The sequence below is a fragment of the Geospiza fortis genome, unplaced genomic scaffold (assembly GCF_000277835.1).
Source record: "Geospiza fortis unplaced genomic scaffold, GeoFor_1.0 scaffold183, whole genome shotgun sequence".
In the NCBI taxonomy this organism is placed as follows: domain Eukaryota; kingdom Metazoa; phylum Chordata; class Aves; order Passeriformes; family Thraupidae; genus Geospiza; species Geospiza fortis.
The window spans coordinates 1,166,899-1,190,991 of record NW_005054447.1 but is presented as its reverse complement, the minus strand read 5'-3'; the positions used below and the strand labels follow the sequence as shown (position 1 = coordinate 1,190,991).

At 49.7% G+C, this 24,093-nt stretch overlaps 1 protein-coding gene across 6 annotated transcripts in view; it reads right to left on the bottom strand.

The window, feature by feature from the left end:
- Window positions 1–23,025, bottom strand: part of CADM1 (cell adhesion molecule 1) — a 101,731-nt gene extending 78,706 nt beyond the window's left edge. For all 6 annotated transcript variants that reach the window (XM_031062378.1, XM_031062379.1, XM_031062381.1 and 3 more), the window contains exon 1: window positions 22,974–23,025. In XM_031062378.1, the coding sequence (XP_030918238.1) occupies window positions 22,974–23,010 (37 nt within the window). In that variant the 5' untranslated portion in view covers window positions 23,011–23,025. The remainder of the gene's footprint in view (window positions 1–22,973) is intronic.
- Between the last annotated feature and the right edge of the window lie 1,068 nt (window positions 23,026–24,093).

Here is a 24,093-nt window from a genome sequence, read left to right as displayed (position 1 = left end):
CCAACTCCGTGTTTCCAGTCTAAAAATTTATGAATTCAGTGAGCAGCCTGTGCAATATCTTCCCTTTCTATCCATCTACTAAGGAAAGAAATTACACTGGCCATTTGTCATGATCATCATTCCAAAGATAAGTAACAACTGAAATAACTTTAACTTACCTTAAGACCTGCAGCTACCATAAAAAACAGCTGCATGTGCAGGTTCTGCCATGCTGTAATAAGAGATTACTTTAATTTGATTACTCAGAACAAAGGTAGTAGAGGACCTAAAAACCAGGGCCAATTTATCATACTGCAGAGCCACTGTTATGTTTGGCTCATGAACCTTATCAGTGTGTAGCTACAAAACACATCAACTGTGTAACAGAATATACAGAACTTGTAATTTTCATCTAAACAGCACTGAGGAAATGTGATTTGGGCTGGGGAAACTCGAGTTTCATTCCCATCTGGAAACAACACACACATCCCTTCAGTTTCAAAACTAAAGGGCACAGGTAGTTGTTTTTCGTAAGTAAAAAGCAGAAGGGAATATGCAAAGAGCTGTTATTTAAGAAGAAAATTGCTGGGAGCACTTTTGCTCACCCAAAAACCTGCTGGCACCTGGCAGATCCCAGCCCACAGCACAAGGGGCACATTTCCCCCGTGGGCAGCTCAGCTGGGCTGTGCCCATGCTCTGCACCATGAGAAATTCATGGCTTTAGATGTGTTTGGGTCCAAGGCACACAGGGGCAGGTCCAAGGGCTGCAGGAGGAGGAGGTAACAGGACAGCCAGTCCCATCCCTCAGCTGCACGTTTCAGTCTAATAACAAATGCTCACCTGCCACCGAGCAGCACTTCAACACTCAGGAGGGCTTAATTTCACAAGAGATGGGGTTAGCTAATCCTGGCATGTCACCAGTTTCTCCTCACTGGATACGCACACCAACTGATGTGGGATGAAGGGCTGGAGAACAAGGAACAAGCAGGCAGCAGAGGCAGGAGGAGCTGAGGGAGCTGCTGGGGTTTCCAGCCAGAGCCCCCATCCAGCTGGGGAACAGCTCAGTGGGGTCCCTTTGGACAGCACCAGGCAGCTGTGGGCAGTGTGTCACACCAAGGAGGTGACCAGAGCCACCCCCATCATCTCCAGACCCAGTTCCCCTTCCCAGCAGGACAAGGGGGGTTTGTGTCCCCCCTCACACATCCCAGCCGTTTATCTGCACAGGCACAGGGGAAGCAGCTGGGATTTGTTCATTTGGAGCAGAGCCCACACCTATCAAGGGTCAATTAATCTGCTTGTCCAAATGCAGAGACAGGAGTTCAAATTAAATCTTGAGGCTCAACTGCCTTAAAAAATTCCTTCCCCCGAGGGCTCGGCTTCGAAAAGCCATCACAACACAGCAAAATAATTAATCTCTGCTCAAACAGGGACTAAATGAGACTATGGGACTAAATGAGTTGAGGAATGTCTGAGGAGGGCTCTCGGAGGAGCAGCGAGGACCAGCACGCACAGTCTGTCAACACTGATGCTCACCAGCACCAGCTACGAAATTTCTCCAGATCAGTGGCTCCATCCTGCACCAAGGAACACAGAAAATCCACCTCTCTGAAGGCACAAGTGCCAAGCTGGAAGAGAGCAGGGCGCAGCCCAAAAAGGGGAAAAAAGAGTCTCCAGGTTCACTTCTGCAAAGGACTGAAGACATGGCACGCCAAGGGCTCACTTCATAAAAAACCCAAGCTTCTCTTCAGCATCACTTTGCAAAACTTCACATCTGAAGCAGAAACCAAGGGCAAAACTAATCAAAAGGATACGGATGCTACGCGTGGAATGGGTAGGGTGGGGGAGAAGGAGGGATGGGGGCTCTGCTCCCTGCTAAATTTAGCCTGATTTTCATCTGCCTTGAAAGTGTCAGCACCAGGCAAGGAATAAAACAAGGTTAAAGAATGTGAAGTTGAAAGCGGATGTCTTCGTGTTTATCTACAAAAGCTGCACAACTTTTAAGAGCATCATCCCAAGCGAGCGCCACACAACGCTCAGCTGCCAATTTGCATAGCAAACCAGCTCAGAGAAAGACTGTGCCAGCATGTCCACAGCCTCCCAAACACTCCCAGAACCCTCCTCCTCCTCACTGAAATCCTCCAGACACCCACAGCGCAGCACAGTTTAACCAAAGCAATTCCCCATCTGAGCAGGGCTTGGTTCGTGACCTCCCAGCATGGTGCAAAGGCAATAAAACAAACACCAAGAAAACAAACTGCTCCTCAAGTTGTCTTGGGACTTTTAGGAAATTCCAGAGACTTTTAAGTCCCTGTCACTGACTCAGTGCAGTGCTTCCAGCACATCAGCACTGCAGAGCCAAGGAAACTCCAACAGAACTTGGAAGAGTCACTCCACAGCTTCTCCCAACTTTCGACAAGACTAGACTACATATGGCTACTATTTTCTTCGCAGCGTGTCTCATACCACCGCTTGAGAGAAACCCAAAAATCCCACATAAAATCTGTGGACAGGCTCTAAGTCGTGGTTAACCACTGAGGATCATCTCAAAAAGAAATCTTGGGGGATTTGGCAAAGCAGGCGGAGAACCACCAGGAATCAAAACAGGCTTGTGACTCATCTGTGGCATATAACTGGCAAGAGGCACCATGTACAAGTGGAACAGTCCTGGAGCCTTAATGAGCTTGGCTCAAGATAGGAATCCCAGCACTTCTTTCCTGGGAAAAATGACACCAGCTACAATAAAGGTGCCCAAAATAAAGCGGCTTACAATGTTATTGATAAGTTCTACAAGTTTGTTAATAAAGGCTGCAAATTACCAGGCTGAAACCTGTCATTTACTAATCAAATTTAAGACTCATTTTCCTCCTACAGACACAAGATGAATTATTAATTCCTTCATATCACTGGCTGAGGAGCAGCCTCCAACACTGCAGAAGATGAGATCTTGGAAGCGTCCCACCAGCAGCACTCGGGGGTGGCCACTGCAGCTGACACTTTGGTGAGCCTGGGGTCTGACAGGGTGGCACTGAGGGGTCCATGACACCAATTTTCCCTGGAGGAAAATTTCACTCTATTTATAGCCAAAATCCAACGCAAACCAGAAGTGCCAAGAAGGAATTCCCCCACCTGTGTACTTCAACACTGCCAAGGGTTTGGGAGTCATCAGGCTTTGGAGGCTGTTTTATTCCAGCCTCTAACGAGCATCCTGGCATTTTAACACCAGGATTAACTACCCCAGGCAGATCTCCCTGAGCGCTTCTGAGTTTTGTAGGATTCCCTACAAAACTGCACACAGAAGCACAGCTTTAGCCAAGACTCTGCTGTAGCAAAGCCATCGGATCCTGACGCTCAGGGAAGCCCAAACGACAGCCTCAGCCCCCGTGTTTGTTCTCCGCGTATTAGATGGAAAGTTCCATGCTAATGTGACATTTCACTATCGTGAAGAAAGCCCAACACTAAAATTAGAACATAAATCAGGCACAAATATTCTTCCAGACGTGCAATCAGCTCGGCTTTCCACTCATCCTCCTTTATCCACCGGGGGGTCACAGCGCATTCCGTTCCGTAGCCGCGAACCGCGTGCGGCTCCCTCCGAGCCCCGCGGAGGCCGCTCCAGAGCGCTGCAAACCACACCAGTTGGCTGCAGATAAAGCCAGTGATTAGAGAGCCTGGAAATATCCCTTTAAAATCGAGATTGGAAGATAAATCCTGCAGAGTCTGGGATATTTATCCCGACGCGTTCCGACCGCAAGGCACGCCGGGGAAGGAACGGCTTTAAACGCAGCATCAGCTCGTAAAAGCAACAGTGCTTGCCCCAGAAAGGCCATGGCGAGCCCAGGGGCTGTTTGGTGAGCAGGAGGTGGCCTTGAGGACAGGCTGCACACAGAGAAATTAATCTTTGAATTAATCCAGTCAACCTGCACCAAGACCTATAAAGAATTATCCATTTGTGCCCAGACCTGCACAGCCAGCGCGGCCGTGCCCTGATCTGACGACGGTGTCCCCAGCAGGAGGAAAAGCCCATAAATCCAGCTGAAATTCCCTGGCTATCAGGGAAAACCACCAAACCACATACAAGCACACACTTTGAATCAATATGCAATGAAATATAAGCGGGCCACCACAGGCCTTGCAAATTAAACAGCATGTTCGCAACACATCACAACTCGGCGCATTAATAATTAGCATGTTCTTTGTTTCGAATTCAATGAATTTATATCATCCTTCAGCACTGTTTAGCCAAAGCAAATAAAAAACAAGAAAATCACATTACTTTTTCCCATCCATACAGAATGATCTGGATATTCACATTCAAATTTGCCATCGTGGATTAGCTGAAGGCAATTACTCGACTTGCTGAATTCTTTTACAATAATTTAAAAAGAGAACTCCAGTCTGTTCTAATAAGAAAAATGAAATCCCATTAGCTGCGTCTCCCATGTATATTAACATTTCTTTTGTTTAGAAAGGTTAATATCCCCCAAATAAAGGAGCACAGACTGCCTGTTAAAATAATTACATCATGACATTTCCAAAGGGTTGGCAGATAGACGTGGTTTCCAGCAAAGACACAAACAAAATAAGAGGGCTTTTATAAAATTATCCAGACTTAAAATATGGGAGGAATTGGTGTCTCTGGACATTCCAATAGCTTTTGCATGGTTGGACTCACCTAAAGGAAACACTTTCCAATCCCTGCTCCCATGATACACAATCAGGATCTCATCTAGTTTTGGGGAGGTTGGACCTTCAGCAGAACACTGAAAAGCCCAGATCCACTGGTTTTCTGTAAAACTGTTCAAGACAAGAGCAGAGAGGGCCAGGCTGAGCTTCCACCCTCTGGGGAAGGGAGTCTTGGATCCCATCAACACAGCAGAATGTCTGGGCAGCACGAGCCAAACACTCAGTCAGAAACCCAGCAATATTTAAAACACTGTGATCCCAGGAATTCTCAGATCTGAGGGGTCAGAGCCTGTAAGTGCTGCTGAAGGCAGAGCCAGCCCCTCTTGGCTGATGCACAGCAGCACCATGAGAAACACCCCCATGAGAAACCCCCTGCACATCCCTTCATCTGGAGCTGGGAATGGTTCCTGGTCACCTTCCCACTACTTGTTTAACAAATTCCAGTCGAAGAGAGCAAACAAACTCTCCACCTGCTCAGTTCTCACCTGTGATTAGACACTGGCACCAGCCAAGGAACCCTCCCCGTCCTCCTCCTCCCCACTCCTTTCAGGGGACCCAATGGATTTGCTTTGGGCCACCTCTAAAATCACATTTGGCTGGAACACCATTTGTGGCTTCTTGCAAAAATCAGCTCTCTTCATTGCATGAAATATTTGCATATTTTAAAGCGCTTGAAAAGCAACAAATGTTACAGTTTCCAAATGATTTTGGAACAAGCACATGTAATTAGCCCTGTCTAACAAATCTGCTCCTGACTGCAGTAGTAAACAACTGAATTTAAGCCAAAACCTGTTTCAGAGACATCAAATGTCAAGGTCTGACTGCTGCTGTAACGCCCCAGCCGGAGCCTGGCAGGTGACACCTCCTTGGGGCTCATTGCCTTGGCTGTGTTAGAGGACGAGATGCCCTGACTGCTGCGGGCTCCTCGAGCAGGAGAACGCGCCCCTGGGCTCCTGCAGTCTCCCATGGCAATTCCAGTGTGGCCTGCACGGTACAAACGTGATTGCTGGGCTACAAAACCCACCCCAAACCTTCCCAAAGTGCCACCCCTGGTGCCAGGGCCGCTCTCTTCTTTGGGCTCCAGCACCAAGGCGTGAGGGCAGTGCTGTGAGTTAACTCAGCCTGGCAAATTCTGGAAGTTACCCAAACAAATCTGCTCATGATGACAGCAGTAGCAATGGATTTGAAGGCAGAGCTGTTTGCGAGCCCTGCAGTCGGGCTCCCACTGCCACGGGTGGCAAAGCAAGGTGACAGAACCTGACCTGTTCCCACATGGAGCTGCCAGGGTGATGCTCTGGGACAGGCCAGACCCATGGCCAGGTGAGAAAAGCTTCTCAAGGCAGTGCCAACCTCAAGCCTTGGGACAGAAGGTGACTTGTGGGGCAAGAATCAGGACACCATCACTGGCTCCCTCCCCTTTGTGCTCCAAAACAAGGAGAGAAAATTGGTTTTTGGCAGAACCCTCCTCAACACGATTTCTGTGAGAGCATTGGACCACAATACTGCACTGTAAAGAGGTTTAATACTGATGATGAAAATCCATCTTTTCTTATTGCCTCTTCCATGGGAGAATAAAGACTGCCTTCATCCTGAAAAGGTCATGTTTGCATTTCTGGTAAACACAACACATTGTTTTTTCCTCTCCACCCAATATGCTCAAGTGAGTCACATCTGGCTGACTTGTCAAAAGATAGTGAAAGTTTGAGGAAATGGTGTTCCACAGATGTTACAGCCTAAAAATAGCCTTGCCACAACTGATAACAATTTTCCAGCTCAGTGGCCAAATATTCTGCTCCAAGGCATGTATTGCCAATTGAGATTATTGCAGATGCCAAGTTCAGCAACTTCTTTCTTGTCCTGTAAAAACTTTTCTGTCCTACCATCTCCTGTCAGCACAACCACAAGAAATCATTCCAGGATTTCAACACTCCTACTGTTCTGCCACAGAGCTGAGACCTATCTATGACAAATATAAATTCAACACTGCTTAATCTTCATCTTCCAAAGGAATAATTTTCAAATCAGGTGCCTGTAATAAACAGTTGTTCTCTCACAAATTCATACAAAGAAAAGTGCAGATTTGGCATCTCGGGGTAGCATCTTTCCAAGCTGTGTCTTTAGCAGGGACACAGAGAAATAATCACATTAGAGTGTCAGCCAATAAATACTGGAGGAGCAAAGCACAGACAAAGCAATTTCTGCAAACTCTGCCCGGATTGCTTCTACAGTTATTGATAACGGAAGAACTGAATGCAAACAACGCCAGGCTGGCACAAATAAGAAAAATATTTTCCGGAAAAAATTCTATAAAATGAATACTGATATCCCATTGCCATCTAAGTTAAAACTCTGCAGAGGATAAAGAAACTTCAAAAGCCGGTGCATTTACTGTTGAAAATTCTTTACATTCCATGACTAAATCACCAACGCCACGGAGGTATTTCCATCTCTGATTCTGCTGATGCTCACAAACCGAGCTGTGCTCGCGTGTTCACGCTGTCAGCAGAACCCCCTGACTGAACACTGTGTCATTCACGAGATAAAGTGTCCAAGAGGCAATTCACCAGGCCTTAAACAGGAAAGAGAGATGACCTCAATCCCCTCAGGAAGAATCTCTCCCTAAAACGCCTTCAAAAAGTGAGAAAAAAGGATTCTGCAGGAATCCATCATCTCTTCCTTAAGCAGCCAGCCTTAACGCCTGGCCCCTGCACTCCTGGCCTTCAGTTATTCAGCATTTGAAGGGATCCCTGTCATGTCTCACAGGGGCACAAGCAGCCTGTGGTGCCCACTGAGTGCCCCTGCTCTGGCAGCAGCCCCGGGGCTCACTGCAGACACAGCCAGAACTGCAGTTCATAACACAGCACCCCAAAAACAACTGTGCTCCATCGGATCTTCTTCTCCAGAGAGGAAACATGCCCTGCATGGCACCATGGCCACCAAGATGACTGAAACCTATCCAGGAGGGACCTCGTACTCAGCACGACCCTCTCTGTTTGGTTTTCTGATTACTGCTTAAATTCACAAGCCTAATAAACAGATGGAAAGAAGGTATTTGCTAGGTCTTTCACAAGCATCAATTTAACTGATGGAACCACGAAGATCTTTTTCCTCAGCGCTGCTGAAAGAAAACATAAAAGAACTTTAAAATCCCACAGCAGCTCCTTCCCTCCAGGGGAGATGGATATTTGATATTCTCAGTCTCCCTGCAGCAGAACTGCAGGGAAAGAAGAAAGCAGTGTTCTCAGGGGTGCTGTGTGTGCTGTGGGGCAGAGGGAAACAGCCTGCAGCCCCATCTCTGGGCTCAGCCCATCCAGGCATCCCAATGGCAGGGTACTGATGGAAAATGAGGGATGGGATGGGGCAGGACCTGCAGCAAGGACACTGCTGGAATCCTGATGGGACACTCTGCTTCCCAGCCCATAACCCTGACAGGACCCTGCTCCCCACCCCACAACCCTGACAGGACCCTGCTCCCCACCCCATAACCCTGACAGGACCCTGCTCCCCCCCCCATAACCCTGCCAGGACCCTGCTCCCCAGCCCATAACCCTGACAGGGCACTCTGCTCCCCAGCCCATGGCCTCGGATGGACACTCAGCACCACTGCTAAGCCATGGCAAAAACTCAGAGGGTTTCTGGGAGGCTGTCTGCCCGCTAAAGAGAATTTAGGAGGCAAGGAAGCAGCACCCATAGCTCTGGTGGCCCGGAGAGCTCAGGGTGACACCTCAGCATCCCAGAGCAGGGCTCCTCGTGCACTGCACAGGCACAGCACAACAGCAGCACAACACCCCAGAAATAAACGTCTCGCAGAGGAAGTTTTGTAACATCTCCCATGCCTGTCACATCCAAATGTTCCCTGCAGAGACAGATGGTCCACGCTTCTATTAGCAATGAATAATGAGATGTGAAGTGGAAGGTGTGAGATGCTGCTTAACCTTGCTCCCCCCCAGCACCCTCAGTCCTGAACCGTTCAGCATTTGATATTTCTGTATTGTAAACCACCAAGAAGCACCACAACCATCACAAGTTTGCCATGCACCGGTTGTTTCGCTGCCTTCAAACACAAACCTGCTCCTATTTTAGCTCCTTCAAGACTGGCAAAGCTGAACCATCTGCCACAGAGGCACACCAGAGCCAGCCACAAATCAAAGGAGGCCCAGTGAGCATCCCAGTGAGCATCCCAGTGAGCATCCTAGTGAGCATCCCAGTGAGCATCCCAGTGAGCATCCCAGATTGAGCATCCCAGTGAGCATCCCAGATTGAGCATCCCACTAAGCATCCCAGTGAGCATCCCAGTGAGCATCCCTGCATCCTGCCAGGGCACACAGCACCTCCTCATCAGCATTATCCTGGATAAACAAGGGGTGCTGGCACATCTGTTAGCTGCCACTCCTCACGCTGGAGCAGCAGAGCTTTTAGAAAGAAGGATCTAAAACTATTTAAAACATTTTGTTCAAATTAATGGGCTATTTCACACAAAAGTGCGTTCCCCAGAGCCCTGTGCATTTGCAAACGTGCTTGCTTAACTGGTTTTAGCAATTTGTAGACAAAAGTTTGGCAACATGATACACCCATCTGGGGAATACACATTATGTCTTACTTAGGTAAACAGACATAATAGCTGGTCTGTTTTCAGCACCTCTGCTACCACCTGAACTGAGCAATACCCACAAAGGGTCACTCCCTGCCCAGGGAGGAGTGTCAGAGCAGCCACGAGGGACCTGTTTCCTCCTGGAAGCACAGAGAGGCTTCAGCAGCATCTCTGGGATCACCAGACAGCAGACAGGGCTGTAAATAACCCGAGTTGCCTTGAAAATCCACTTACAATGATGCTGCCCAGAGCATCCCCACTGCCCTTTCTCTCTGCATGACAGTAATCCCCAGGAGCTGCTGTGTTTTCTCCTGTCTTTATCAAGAAGTGCCGGTGCCCAGGAGCAGGTGGAATTTCTGTGGGAAACCAAAGGATTGCCTCAGTCCATGAGGACACTGACACTGCTGAGAAGCCACACAGTGAGGGCCCCTCATCCCAGAAACTTTCCTGCTGGGCAGTCACAGTGACACGGAAGGGGACATGGAATGAAGAGTCTGCCTTGGTTTTGAGTATTAACATCAGCATCTCTTGTTTCCATCCCAAATGAGATGAGAGATGAGTCTGATGCCCATGAGCGACCAACAGGGACTCCACACTGAAATCAGGAGACACCAAGATTAGGGACTGCTCCTGCTTGAGCAGCCCACATCCCAAATTTGGACAAAACTGGGACATTAGAACAAGCAGATCTTGCATTTGCCTTCTCTGTCCACACACCCAAACACAATATACGTGTGAGTGTGTTTGTGTGTACACACAGTGATGGGAGGGAGGGCCCCAGCAACTATAGCAAATCCTTTCTTCAGGGCACATAAAACCCTCTCGCAGGAGCAAGTGCTTTAAATCCAATTTGCCACAACAAACAAAGGCATGAAATGCTGTGTAACCCTCACACAGGCATTTACATTCCTTATTGTTAATTTGGAAAGGAAGCCACATTTCTCCCAGGCAGATGAAGCCTGGGTCTCGTGATGTGAAGCTGCTCCTCCACAAGGACAGCTCCTAAATGCTGCACTCAGTATTAATAGCTTTGGAAGCCTCACGGGATCAGAAGCAAAAATTAATCCAGTTTAACAAAGTCTGAGGGCACAGTGTGCTGCTATAAACTCCTGAAAGTTCATCTGAAGGTAATCAATAACTTAACAAGGCACTTCCTACCTGTTCCATATTAAAAACTGCAAAAATGCCAAACAAAATGGTTTTTTCCCTGCAGTGTCTTCACTGACACAATGATGCAAGAATTCTATTTCTGGGCAGGCTGGCATTCACACGGAGGTGTTCAGCGCTGACTGACCCTTTTTAAAGCAATCTCCTTGCCAAGGCACCTCCCTGTGCCTCTCCCCTTCCCACAAAGTGGCTCACAATTCAAGCAGCTAATTTCTTCTTTAATCGGGACCCCAGTGGAAACTAAATTAACTCCTCAGGGCATCCAATGGACCATCGGAACTTGCACCTGAGAGTCAAGGCTGTCAGATGTACTGATATTTGGTGAGAAGGGATTTACAGAAGGATCTGCTCCAGCTCCTGACGGCTGCAGGGACAAATCCCCAGGAGAGGTGAGGGCTGGGAGCTGTGGCCTCTCCCAGCTGGGGACAGAGAGGTGACAGCCTGGTCGGGACCAGCAGTGGTCACTCCCCACAGCCCAGGGCCTCCTGCCACCCTGCTTTTCCAGGGCTCTTCCAGAACACTTGGTTTTAAACCTGAGAAACCAAATTCTGAGCCACAATTTTCAGCCCGCTGTTAAACCTGAACTCCTTACAGCTCCTGGAGCACAAAAGCCAAGTGAAAACCCCCAGAGAGTACAACCTGTGACTGCACCCCAGATTTACAGAGATGCTCCATTCCGGGATTCCTGGCTGGGAGGGAGGCAAACATCCCATCTCAGTCCTGCTGCCACCACCAGGGACAGCAGGACACCCCCACAGCCCCACTGCCACAGCATCTCCTCCTGGCACCAAACTCCTGTTTTCACAATAGCTTTTTTTTAACGAGACATTTGTCATTAACAAACTTTAGACAAGGTTAATGAAAGTTCTGTCACTTTAATGTCTCGCCTGCTTTAAATTACAGATGTCATCTGCCATGACTAAAGAAAGGGCACTGAGCAATAATACCATAAACTATCATCTCCAGGGACACACAGGTAATTGCATAGCTCATTAAAAAACTGTTTTAATTATTAATTGACCGTGTCAGAGTTGTCCTTTGAAGTCAGTTTTAATTTTTTTCCTTGCAAGCATGATGATTCCAAGCTGACCTACACAACTTTCTGCACCACCTCCAGGAGCTGGAGGGAAGGTTTGGGACCTGGCTCACAGCACAAGTGTGGCACACACTCAAACACTCCCAAACCACAGGGGCAACGGTGTGAAATGAAAAGACTTGAGCAATGAAGTGAAAAAAACTCCTAAATGTTGGCTGGCCACCAAACCCGAAAGAAGAAAAAAAATCTGAATGGTTGGCAGGCCACAGACACAACAAAAAATGCAGGAAGACCTCTGGTAGTTCCTGTGGCTACAAAATCATCCAAGTCACCTTCTCTGAATGGCTCCAGCTCTGCCCCAGGCTGTGGGACACAGAGCTGAATTAAAATAATCACTCGAGAGAGGCTGTCCTGCTGGTGCCACCTGGGAAAGCCCCGTGAGCCCAGATCAGGGAAGGAGGCTGGGAACACAAACACAGGCAGCTCTGCTGGGCACTCGGAGTGATAAGGAAATTAAACACAAACCAGCACCTCCATGAGGAAAACACCTGCACAAGCCCTGCCTAAAACTCAGAAAGAGAGCAAGGCACAGACAAGTCATCCTACACAGTGCATCCAGAGGCCACAGTGCATCCAGGCAAACTCCAGGAGGGGAAAATCCCAGGCGAACGCGTGCGTGGGTTGGGGCTTTTCAGCTTCTGTGCTGCTCTGTGTTAAACAGCCAAGTGAAAAAGCCCCAGAGGAAGCAGAATGAGCTCACGGGTTTCACAATCCACTGGGGCCTCTTGTCCTACAGGCCATGAGCTGATATGAGGTGTTTGTACTGCAGGGAGGGCTCGAGCACAGAACCATGTCCTGCTAAGCCCTGGGGTGAATCACAGCCACTCTGGCTGCTCACCCATCCCCTGCATCGTAACTCAGCCCTGATCTCACCCAGCATTGAGTCCTGGGCAGCCGCCTGGATCCTCACACCAGCCCTAGCAAGGGCAAATCAGCTGAACAAAGAATTTGGGAAGAAAAATCCCCTATTTTCATGAGGAGAACACAAACACGTTAACTCTTGCCTGCGTTGTTCCACCCCAGCAGGATTTGGGGCCTGTTTTCCACAGAAGGAGCACAGTGAGTACACAGCACCACTGAAACACTGCCAGCAAAATGCCACGAGAGCCACTGGTCACAGCAGCGACCAACATTCCCTTTCTGAACCAACCACAGCAACACCAGGGGCTGCAGAAGCAGGTAAAGATCAAAGCACAGGCATCACACAGCTCCTTAATTGCCAAGCAGCAGGCTGGGGGGAAAAGAACAAAGTTTCTGCTCAAGATAAGAAAACACCTTGGCCTGCAAGCACCAGGTAATTGCACACCTCAAGGAAGGCTGCAGGAAAAGGGGTTTACAACGGCAATCCCCCTCCTGCTCCTCTGAACCTCATTCACTGCTCCTGTTTGTCTTGGGCACCAATTAATCATGCAATGGCATTGCCAAGGGCTGGGTCAGGCTTCTCCCTCTCCCAGTTCCATGTACCCAAGGCGGGGAATGCCAGCATCAGCTCCCAGGTGCCAATCACCCAAAGGCACAGAAGGGTTTCCCAGCAATAACACAGGCAGCCCAAAGGGAGCTGGAAGGATTGGGATGCACATGAACTATCACACACACACCAGCAGTGCACAGGGACACCCCTAAAGCACATGAACTATCACACACACACCAGCAGTGCACAAGGACACCCCTAAAGCACATGAACTATCACACACACACACCAGCAGTGCACAGGGACACCCCTAAAGCACATGAACTATCACACACACACCAGCAGTGCACAGGGACACCCCTAAAGCACATGAACTATCACACACACACCAGCAGTGCACAAGGACACCCCTAAAGCAGCTCCGGGTGGGTCTGCACGCAGTCCAGGTGTGATGTGAACGGGAGGGTTTAATGAAAGTGGTGTTTTTATCACAGAACTCCATAAATCCACATCCCACTGCCCCACGAGCTCCCTTCCTACCCAGCTATTTGCCAGTGTAATTGAATCCTTCTCCCAGACTCTTTATATTCCTCTCTGGTTTGGGGACAATGCTGCTGAAATACGTTTACCATCCATCTTTCTTAACGTGTTTAATCTAAATAGAAGACTCAAATCCAAGATTGTGCAGTTGATGGATAGCTCACCTTCTTCCACCAGCACGCCTTAAATGCCTCCTGCTATATTGCTCTCAGAACCTCACAGAAAACCTGCATTTGCTGGGATTTCAGCCTCCTCTGCCCAGTGAGTGATCATATATTCTTATTACTGTAGAGTACCATTAAAAATGGATAAGGTTCAAGGAGCTGCCACATGTAAGACAGAGATATGTGAACACACTTAACAGACCCCCAGTGCCACAGGAGACTTTCACCAGCTCCAGGCTGCAGAACTGAGCCCTCTGCTCCCTTGGGAGCCCCTCAGAAGTGGCAGTGCTGTTCATTAGAGTGAGGGACCTTTGGCAGCTCCCCAGCACCGAGGTGTGCTGGGCTGCCTGGAAAGGGAACAAAAACAAACCACGGGCAAAAAGCATCCCCTTGTTCACCCCTCAAACTGGGCAAACACAGTGTCCCTCCCACACACCTCATACCAAAACACCATGTGCCCCATCACGTCCCAAGCAGTTCCTAATGAAAATTCAAGCATGCAAGCAGCAGAGGTAATAACTCTGCTATTCCTAAAGATACCCAGTTATAACTGGGAGGGTGGTGAGGCCCTGGCACAGGCTGCCCCATCCCTGGAAGTGTCCAAAGCCAGCCTGGACGGGGCTTGGCGCAGCCTGGGACAGGGGAAGATGCCCCTGCCCATGGCAGGGGGTTTGCAATGAGATAAGCTTTCAAGTCCTGCCCAGCCTGAACCGTTGTGGGATTCTGTGTTTTACATATTTAGATGCACAGTTGGGATATTTACACTGGAACCAACAGAGTCCATCACTGGTGCCCATGGTGTGAGAAATGCACTGCTATGTACCCAATAAAACCCTGAATTACAGGACTAGCTCGGGTATTCTGGATGAAATGCCTGTGTTTTCCTGTCTCCAAGGGGCCTGGAGTACTGCATTATGGCAGCACTCACAGAGAGGGAATGCAGTCCTGCAGTTCCCATTGTGCAGTGCTTTACAGAGCCCCGTGTTCCCAGATTTCAGAAAAGCACATTATTCTGTGCTGCACAGAACACCCCTGCTCTTCCAACCACCCCAGCACGGTCCCCTGCAGCAAACAGCCGGCAGCCCTCCCCCTCCCATGGATTTCCTACGTAATCTCTGCTTAATCCCAGCCCCACCCTGTGCCCAGAATCCAGATATTACAGCCCTGGGGACACGAGGGGTCAGCCAGGGCCACTGCTGCCCTGCTGCCCCGGCCATCTGCTCAAGAGAACACAACAGAGGTGCAAGTCTGGGTCCTGCCACAAACCTCTCACCCTGCAGCTCCCAGGGCAGGGCTGCACCCCTGAGCCAGGGCTGGGAGCCCTCCCAGCCATCCCCACCCGTGAGCCCCACAGGGCAGTCCCAGGGCTGCAGCAGGAGCGGCAGCTGTGCCAAGCAAGCATCTCCCGTCACCCTGAGCACACCTGGCAGCAGGAGGCTGCTGGATGGTGCCCAGCACAGACAGGAACCTGCCAGCAGCCCAGGACTGGCTCCGAGTGACCGTTGCTGTGCCCCGGACTTGCTGGATTTTTCCTGGAAAGCTGGCTATGTTAAATAAGTGGAACAGGTGTTTTGTAAGACAGACATCCCAAGCACAGGCTGTGCTGTGCCTCTTCTCTTCCACACAAACCAGCAAGGACCACCGGGAGAACAGGGATTACATCCAGTCCCAGGGCGATGGGAGTCCTGAATCCTGGCAGGGTAAGGCAGAAGCAGATCCTTCCCAGGGAAGCAGAGGTAAAGCAGAATAGGTGCAATAATGAACCAAACCCATTTGTATTTCTGGGAACAAAGCTGACTCACCACTCTCATTCCTAAAAGCTCACCCTCACTTTCACAGCACAGGCAAGAAAAATCTATGAGGTCAATGCCTCACATCAATTTTGCCACTCCTCCTCAGTCAATGAAATGGTTAATTATAGTTTTTCTCCTGGTTTAATGCAGGGAGAAGAGTCGACCACTTCATTTAATAATTTAGCTGAAATGTGTCCACACCAGAACACATTAATTTCTCATTCAGTTTTCAAATTGAATCAATGCAAAAGCTGCCAACAATACAGAGCAGAAATGCAAACCCCCCCACACTGACAGCAGAGCAAAGTTCCTCCTCCTTTATGAATGACTTCTGTCTCCAGGCCTGCAAAAGAAATCAATGTACATCCCTGCCTGGAAACCCTGAACCCACCTGCACCGGGCGGGAGTAATTGAGCGCAATTAGACACACAGTGCAGAGAATCCATCAGAAAGAACAAAACCAAGGCCACTTCCCATGGCATTGCTCAGCTTCTCTCCAGGAGCAGTGCCACAGCCCCGTGTGCCCTGGTGCCTCCTGCCACACACTCCCTGGAAGCCACAGCAATGACCTTACACTGAATACCCTGCTGCAAACCTCAGCGCTTCCCTAAACATCTCCTTCTAGAAAGATCTTCACCTACAACTCGCTGGCTCTAGAAGTCAAATTAATTTTGCCCTTCCTCGCAGCTCTGGCTTTTCCTGGAGCCCAGGGATCAGCATCATGCTGGCAAAGGCACTCAGCAGCAAGGGGAAGCAGGGGGATAATGTGGGGATTGTTTGTGTTCAGCCCATGGCTGGGGCACAGCTCTGCTGGCCCTGCCCAGCCTGTTCATCGCACACCGTTCTGTACCTCGGCTCCAGCAACTGTTTGTCACCACAGCTCGCACACACCCACACTCTGCAGAGCTGCCCCGACTGCTAACAACACCTTCTATCCCCAGGTGGGAGCTGTTAACTCCACTGACTTTGGATTCCATCCCTTTTTAAAGCACCGTCACACATTTGGGCACAAGCAGGAAAAGAGTCGAGTTAAAGCTAAGAATTGCTGCTCCCCAGGTCACACCTCCCTGGTTTTACCCCTCCACCTTCAACTGAAAAAGCTCAAGGCTAAAAATGGGCACAGCACTAAAAGGAACAACCCTCCAAGTTTTCTGTAAGTGAGAGTGAGTTTTACACTGTGAGAGTGTAAGTGAGCTTTGTGTAAGCGCTGCCCTGTGTCCTCAGGATCTCCCGGAGGTGGAAATCCAAATTACCTTCTGGCTCCACATCCTCCCCTTCCCCAACAACACAGCTGGCTCAAACAGGTCCAGGGTAAGATGGAACTGAGTGAAGAACTAAAGACAAAGGGCACTTGTGATGCCAGCGCTCCTCTTCCCATAAATCTTCTTCCTTTTATATTAAAGGAACCCATTGACAGCAAATGCATTTTTCAATATTTCAGCCAAATATAGCCTCGCAGTGAACTCGGCCATGAATTCCCCAGGAGGCAGAGGGCTGGCTGGGGAGGGGAGGCTGCTGTTACACAACAGCCCGGGATGGATGGATGCCCTACTTCCACAGGATGCTGTGCTGCCAGCTCGCTCCTTCCCCTGCCCAGGTCTGGTGAGCCTGCACGCCCCTGCCACCAGAACACCTTCCCAGAGCAGCAGCCAGGGTGCCAGCAGTGGGCAGGAGGTGCCAGGGCACTCTCCTTGCACAGAGCTGTCCCTGGGGCACTGCAGGCTGCAGCCAAAAACAAACTCGGGCTGCGAATGAGCCCAGGAGGAGCAAAGAGCCTGAGCTGAGCTGCTGCTGCTCCTTTTTGAAGTCACACACTTCTCAAGGCAGAGGAAAGATGCTCTGAGAACAATGCTGCTCCTTGCAGCCTCTTTTTAAGCCTGTCTCCAGAGGGAAAACTCGTGTTTGTTAAACCCTGACGCATGTGAGAAGCCACGACAAGGCAAATAAAGCCGCGGAGGTTTCAGTGGCAGGCAGGACTTTATGGTTTATGGGTCGCAGAGATCTGTACTCATCTCCTCTCCTATTGCCAGCTGCAAGAGGAAAATGATCCTTAAGCTCTTAAGAAGCCAGAGGACAGGGAAATTGCTTAAGAGAGAAAGGAAGTGCTGAAGCACACGCTCTACAAACCAGTCCAGCCCTCGTCTTATTCCCTGCAGGAAACCTAAGGGATAAACAGCAAGGAGATGCCGTTCCTCTGACTCTGTCCCAGCACACCACAAGAAATCCCCTCCAGAGGCTTTTCCAAGGCAGGCCAGTGCACCCTGCCCTTGTGGGGCTGGCTGGCTCCACATCAGGCTCTTGCCCCCCATTTCCCACCTGCCCTGTGAGCCTGGTGAGGGGGAGGCCAGAGCCAAGGCAGCCTTTCCCCAGCGTGTGCAGAGCTGTGCAGGACACACACCCCCCCACACATCCCCCAGAGCACTGCCACGGCCACTGGCTCTCACTGAAGCTCAAGCCGCACAAAGATCTTATTAGTGCTCTACAGGATTTTATTAAAAATACATGAAATATGCAGAGAGTGGCACTCCTGGATGCGGCTCCACTGCCTGGAGCACCTGCACAGGGAGATAATATTGGAGCAGCAGCAGCTCTGTGTAGCAGCCTCTCTGTTTTTATCATCCTGGTTTGATGTTCAGGAGGGGCTGAGCCAGAGGCAGTGTCTCAGCAGCACCTGCCCCGAGCTCCAGGGCTGCTGGACCTGGCACCAAGCTGCCCTGGCAGCTCCCACCGCACAGCACACAGCCCTCACCTGCTGCGGGGCAGGAAGGAGCAGCAGCCCCTCCAGGGGAAATCCTCTGCTCTGGGAAGTGAATTGCATCGCTCTGGGGTCAGCACAAATGAGCAAAAAGCGCCATCAATTGCAGCACCCTCTGATCGATACCCCAGGTGTGCAGAATCTTCTGTTCCACCTCACTGCCACGACACGCCACCCAGCCAGTATCTCTGTGACAGATAATCAAATCTCTTGTCTACCTTCCCTTTATTAATCCTTGCTTAATCCCCTTTCACTTTTTAGCTGCAGCTTTCATTAGGGAAAGTCTGATTTCTGGAAGGCATCAAAAAGCATCACCTTGACACCTGTCACTCCAGACCCCCGCAAACACACCTTCCACAGAGCAGCAGTGCTGCAGCAAACCCAGGGCCCTGCTGTTCCCTTGTCCCCATCTGACACAGGGCGGAAACAGCAAAGTTGGAGCTTCAAATGGCTCAGGAGCAGAGCTGCTGCACACCAGGGTCAGGGTGGGATGGGATGGGATGGGATGGGATGGGATGGGATGGGATGGGATGGGATGGGATGGGATGGGATGGGAGCCTGCAGTGTGATCAGGCAAATGCACCCCAACCCCGGCTCCTTCTCTGTGTTTTATTCTGCTGCATCTCCCGAGGCCCGGGGCTGTTTTTTCCCTGCTGCTGATCATTCCTAATGTCATCTTCCAGCCCACATTCTCCTCCTTTGCCATCCCGTTGTGAGGTCACGATACATTTGTGACAGAGTTTCCATGGCAACAGACTGATGACATAAACATAAGCTGAGGATTTCTCCGCAAAGCGGGAGGAGCAGGAGATGGGCTGCTCCTCAAACAGCTCTCTCCACTGAGAGCTGGGGGAATAGAGAACATTACTGGCAAAGTAAATTGCTTTTTGTGAAAGTGTTCTCTTTTTTGAAGTTTGCCCCCATGCGAAAGTCTCTAAGCCAGAACCTGCCCATTATTTTAATGTGCTGCTCGGTATTTAATCATCTTCTGCCTCAGACACCAGTCTGTTGCCATGGGAATGACAGCAGCACAAATACGGGATTAGGGCTATCAGGCAGGAGAAGAGAAATTATGAATAAGCAGTTATGTTCAATAATTAGCAATTCCATGAAAAAGCCCCAAAATGCTGAATTCAGATGGATGCGTTTATCTCCGTGTTTGAACACAAGCACGGGTGCTGCTGCTCCACAATGGCATTCCCACGGCACTCACGGCTCTTGGGCTGAGTGGGTCCTGCCTGGGAATGTAATTTATCCTGCTCCAGCTCCTGTTTGCCCCTTCTCCCCCTGCACAGACCTCTCCACAGGTCTGCATTCTGCTCAAAGCCCCTCTCCTCTGGAATGCTGAGATGCAGCCTGGGGCTCCCCAGCTCACGAGGGCACTGCTGGAGCAAGGAACATCTCCTGCATGTCCAGGCCACGAGCTGCAGCTCACTGCAGCACATTAAAGCTTTTAAGTCTTTCTTTTTTTAAAAAATGGGAAAAGCTTTCTGCTTTAATTGGAATTAGTTACAGCACTGCCGAATAACCGACCTTGAATGGCACCTGCAGCAGAATCCTGTGTCATTTAACCAGATTCACAGGCAAAAAGACACTGGGAGCATCTGTGCCCACAATGAGATGGTTCTGTTTTCCTGCAGCGTGCCCACGCTCAGGAAAAGGAGGATCTCCCCCTCTGCACTCAGCTGCCCGGGGGCGGCGGCACGCTGGTAAATGCAGCACACAAACAGGGAGCTGCAGGCAGGGAAGGGTCCACAGGACACTCCCCAAGGGCAAATGCCTTCCCTCAGCCAAAGGAGCAGGGTGATTGAAGGGGACAAACGGAGCCACTGCCACAGACCCTGCAGGGACAGCCTGGGAGCCCTGGGGGTGCTGCTTCCTCCTGCTCACTCTGGAGAGAGTCTCCTCGCACCAGGCAGCGACTGGAAACCAAAGGGAGCTGCTCCTCTCCCCTGGCTTTGCTGGGGAAGTCCACATCTGTGTCTGTACCACAAAAACTCATGTTCTTGAAGCTGGGAAAGGATCTCCTGCTCACCAGCCTGCACCTCCTATTCACCTGAGATACCTCCCTTTTTGCATATCTGTTGCTATTAAAATTCCTCTTCCAGCATGTAATTCCCTCTACTAGCTTTTCTTGCTTATTAGAGAAGACAAAAAGTACTCTGAGCATCTGATCAGAGAGATCTCATTTTCTCCAGGCACTCCTCTGAATTTAATTCTAGATTAAGCATTATTTAAAAAAACAACAAACCACCCCTGCTGCCTCCTACCTCCTCACGCTCCCTTTCAACACGAGGCTGGAGAACACTCCCAAGCCCAGGAATCCAGCTGCACTTAAAAATTACTCCTTGAAGAGTTACACTCCTAAATATAGGAGAAAATCAGAAACAGAAAGCACAAGGCAGGAAGGGCTGTTTGGGTTTTCCCTACTGTGTTGTGAGAGGAAGAGTTCTGAGTCCTCCTTTCCTCGTCCAAACACGAGAATCCCAGAAAATCTCCAAAAGCTGAAGCAAGTTGAAGCATTTTTTTACATTTTTTTTACATTTCTAGACTTACTAATGAAGCTTCTGCTGGCTGACACCTGCCTGAGCCGCTGTCCGAGCCCGAACCTGTCCCGTGCCAAACACCAGCCTTCAAATCCCACCTCTGAACGCGTTCACTTACCTAGAAAAAGCCAGGAAAACAAAATTAGCACAAATGTAGTGGATATAAAACCCTGGACAAAGACAAGTTTCAGTCCAGGGAGGTGTTGGCAGCTGCTCCTCCAGTTCCACAAATTCAGATAAAAAACACACAACCAAATAAAGCCTTGGCCAAGTAAAGCCCCTGAAGAGGAGGAGAGGTTAATAAATGCTGAAACAACCTTTGAGGCCTTTTTATTTATACCTACATACATATGAGCACAGGGATTTGACAAATAATACTTCTCAAATCACTCCTACGATGTTAACACTCCCGAGTATTAACTTGCCCGTGCCTGAAGGAAATGGGTCAATTTTAATTCTTCAAACAATTCTTGGCGGCACAATAACTCATTCTTCAGGCTGCAGATAGTGAGTTGTGCTCTGGTGTGCTGGGTCCCAGCACAGCACAGGGAAGGGGGGCTGCACCCCCCAAAAAGGGGCCACCAGAGGAGCCTCGCTGCCTTATCAGAAAAAAACAGCAGAAAAATCCACTCAAAACCAAAAATAAAGGAATTAGAGTTGTGGGAACTCTTGATTGCAAAAAGAAAAAAAAATAGCAAAGACATTTTAATAGTTGCCTTTGCCAAGACATCTTTTCAGGGCCCACGGTCACCTCCAGGAGCAGAGCCCTGTGGCTGCTGACACTGAAACCTGCTCCCAGCACGGGGACCCCAAATCACCAACAGAGCCTGTGGGATGCCCCAAAACACCAGCAGAGCCTGTGGGATGCCCCAAAACACCAGCAGAGCCTGTGGGATGCCCCAAAACACCAGCAGAGCCTGTGGGATGCCCCAAAACACCAGCAGAGCCTGTGGGATGCCCCAAAACACCAGCAGAGCCTGTGGGATGCCCCAAAACACCAGCAGAGCCTGTGGGATGCCCCAAATCACCAACAGAGCCTGTGGGAGGCTCACAGGGGGCACTTGGGTGTCCCCAGCATCAGGAGGCTCTCTCCATGAGAGGCACATTTCACTGCTTGCCAAAAGGACAATTCTGGCAGGTACCCCATAGGTCAGTATTTCTCCCTTTGAGTTTTCCTTTTTGGTTTGGTTTTGTTTTTTTTGTATTTCCTCTGCAGCACCACCTGCAAACACAGCAGAGTGCCACAGAGAGGGAAACCACCCGCTGCTCCAGCGAGCCCTGTGCACACAGAGATTAACAGGAATTACAGCAGACACAAGCAGCTGCCTGGGAAAAAAGTTCCCTTAAATATCACACTTCAAAGGCTGCACGTGTTGAGGTGGGCAAAAGGAGGAAGGCAAGTGAGACAAGTGAGAACTGTCCAACCCTTTATCCTGGGCAGCAGCAGGGTGCTGCAAGCACATTCCCGTGGTTTCATGCTCCCTTTCTCCACGTATTTTGGATACTGGACACGTTGCAGCAGCCCCGTGGGCAGGACCCCAGCCCAGACCCCAGACCCTGTGCCAGCAGGGAGCCCGGGCTGCCACCCATCCCTCACACCACAATTACACACAGTAATTACATATTTAATTGTTGAGCATTAATATCACCTCAGCCTACAATTACAGCTTATTCATGTAAACCTAATCAAGGAAAACCAGCATATTTGCATAAAAGTTGTAATGAAAAGTATAATGATTTCACTAACAAGACGTGGATAAGAACGCGTATCTGTGACAAACACTTTGTGTCAAGGAGAATAGAAAACGATTTTCTTTCCTGAAGATTATTTCAGGCCCATTTAACACAATCTGTAGCACTCCGGTGATGTGCAGTATCTTACACACATCAAGTCATATCTCGATAATGTTCCTGACTTCAAATAAAATTTCATTACTATATTTAGTTCTGGGATGGTTGGAAATGGTTGCATTGTTGAACTTAATAAAAACTGGAATTTGTGGAGTATTGGGCAATCCTCAGTGCCGGTTTCCTCCTCGTGGTTTGAGCGTGGCAGCAGCTCCATCCCAGCCCCCCCGTGCCGTCGTTTACATCCCAGCTTCATTTTCACCCATAAAACAAGCAATTAAGAATAAGTACAACTGCTTTGGAGTTCCCGAGGCCAGAGATAAAAATAAATTGGCTTTTATAAATTCACTTTTTGCAATGGTAAAACAAAAAACAGCCCTAATTATCAGTAATTTGTTACCTCTAATTTCAGCAGCCAGGCTGACGGATGCGTGCATCTGGATCCTTCCAAGCCCCGAGTGGAGCACGGGCACAGGGGGACATCTCCTGGGTAATCAAACTGCAGCAGAGGGGCCAGGCTTTCAGATCATCCTTTGCTCAGAGATGTGGCAACACCCACTCCATCCCCAGATTCACCTTGCTCTAACAGCTCGGTGTGAAGTTTAGAGCCCTGGACTTAACACCCTAATTTCAATTTTCTATGGCAACTTCACGGAGATCAGTTAGACCTGCTCGGCATCAGGAAAGCATCTTCAATTTCCCACTTCTTAAATGTTATTTCCTCTCCAATTACAACTGCTTGCATCTCATCTCATCTCCTCTGGTCATTACCAAGGTGGCTCCTTAGAAAACCACATTACCAAGGTAAGCAGAGAATTTCCAGAGCACAGATAAGAGGCGAGGCAATGAGTTTGCTTTTTTGTACGTAATTTTGAAATCTATAGTGTAAAGGTAGCAGCTGTACATAACATCTGGAAGCCTGCACTGCCTCGGAGTGCTTCTAGAACGAGGAGGAATAGTGCCAGTCTCTCCAGCACAACCTCTGCGAGTTCAACGGGCTTTATTTGTCTCCTTGACAACGCGCAGCATGACTCAGTCATCGGCTCCCTGGTAATTAAGAATTTCATTTTGAGCAAGAGGTCAGGACAAGGGAGGCCCGGCGGCTGTGGGCAGAGGGGTGAGCCCGCAGCTCCCCGAGCTGTGCGGAGCCAGGGGAAGGCAGCACATGTCCCAGACAGCCTGTGGGAGTGCATCTCCAGCGAGCTGCAGTTTAACTGCAGTTTAATGCTATCTATTGCTCCACCTGCCACTCTGTTTAAACACTGTGCCTCAGCCAGCGCTGGAACAATTAGCACGAGCAGAGCTCCGTGCAACGGCGCGGGAGCAGCTTCGGGGATGGGAGAGCCGTGAGCAACGGCAGAGGGAGAGAGCAGCCTCCCAAATCTGCACCTGTGGCCAGTCCCTGCCCCCCTGATTTTATACAAAACTGGCTGTGGGCACTGCCAAAAACCAGCATGGCACAGCATGGGCCAGCAGCAGCAAGAGCCCAACGCTGGTGATGATGCTGCTGGAACACAGAG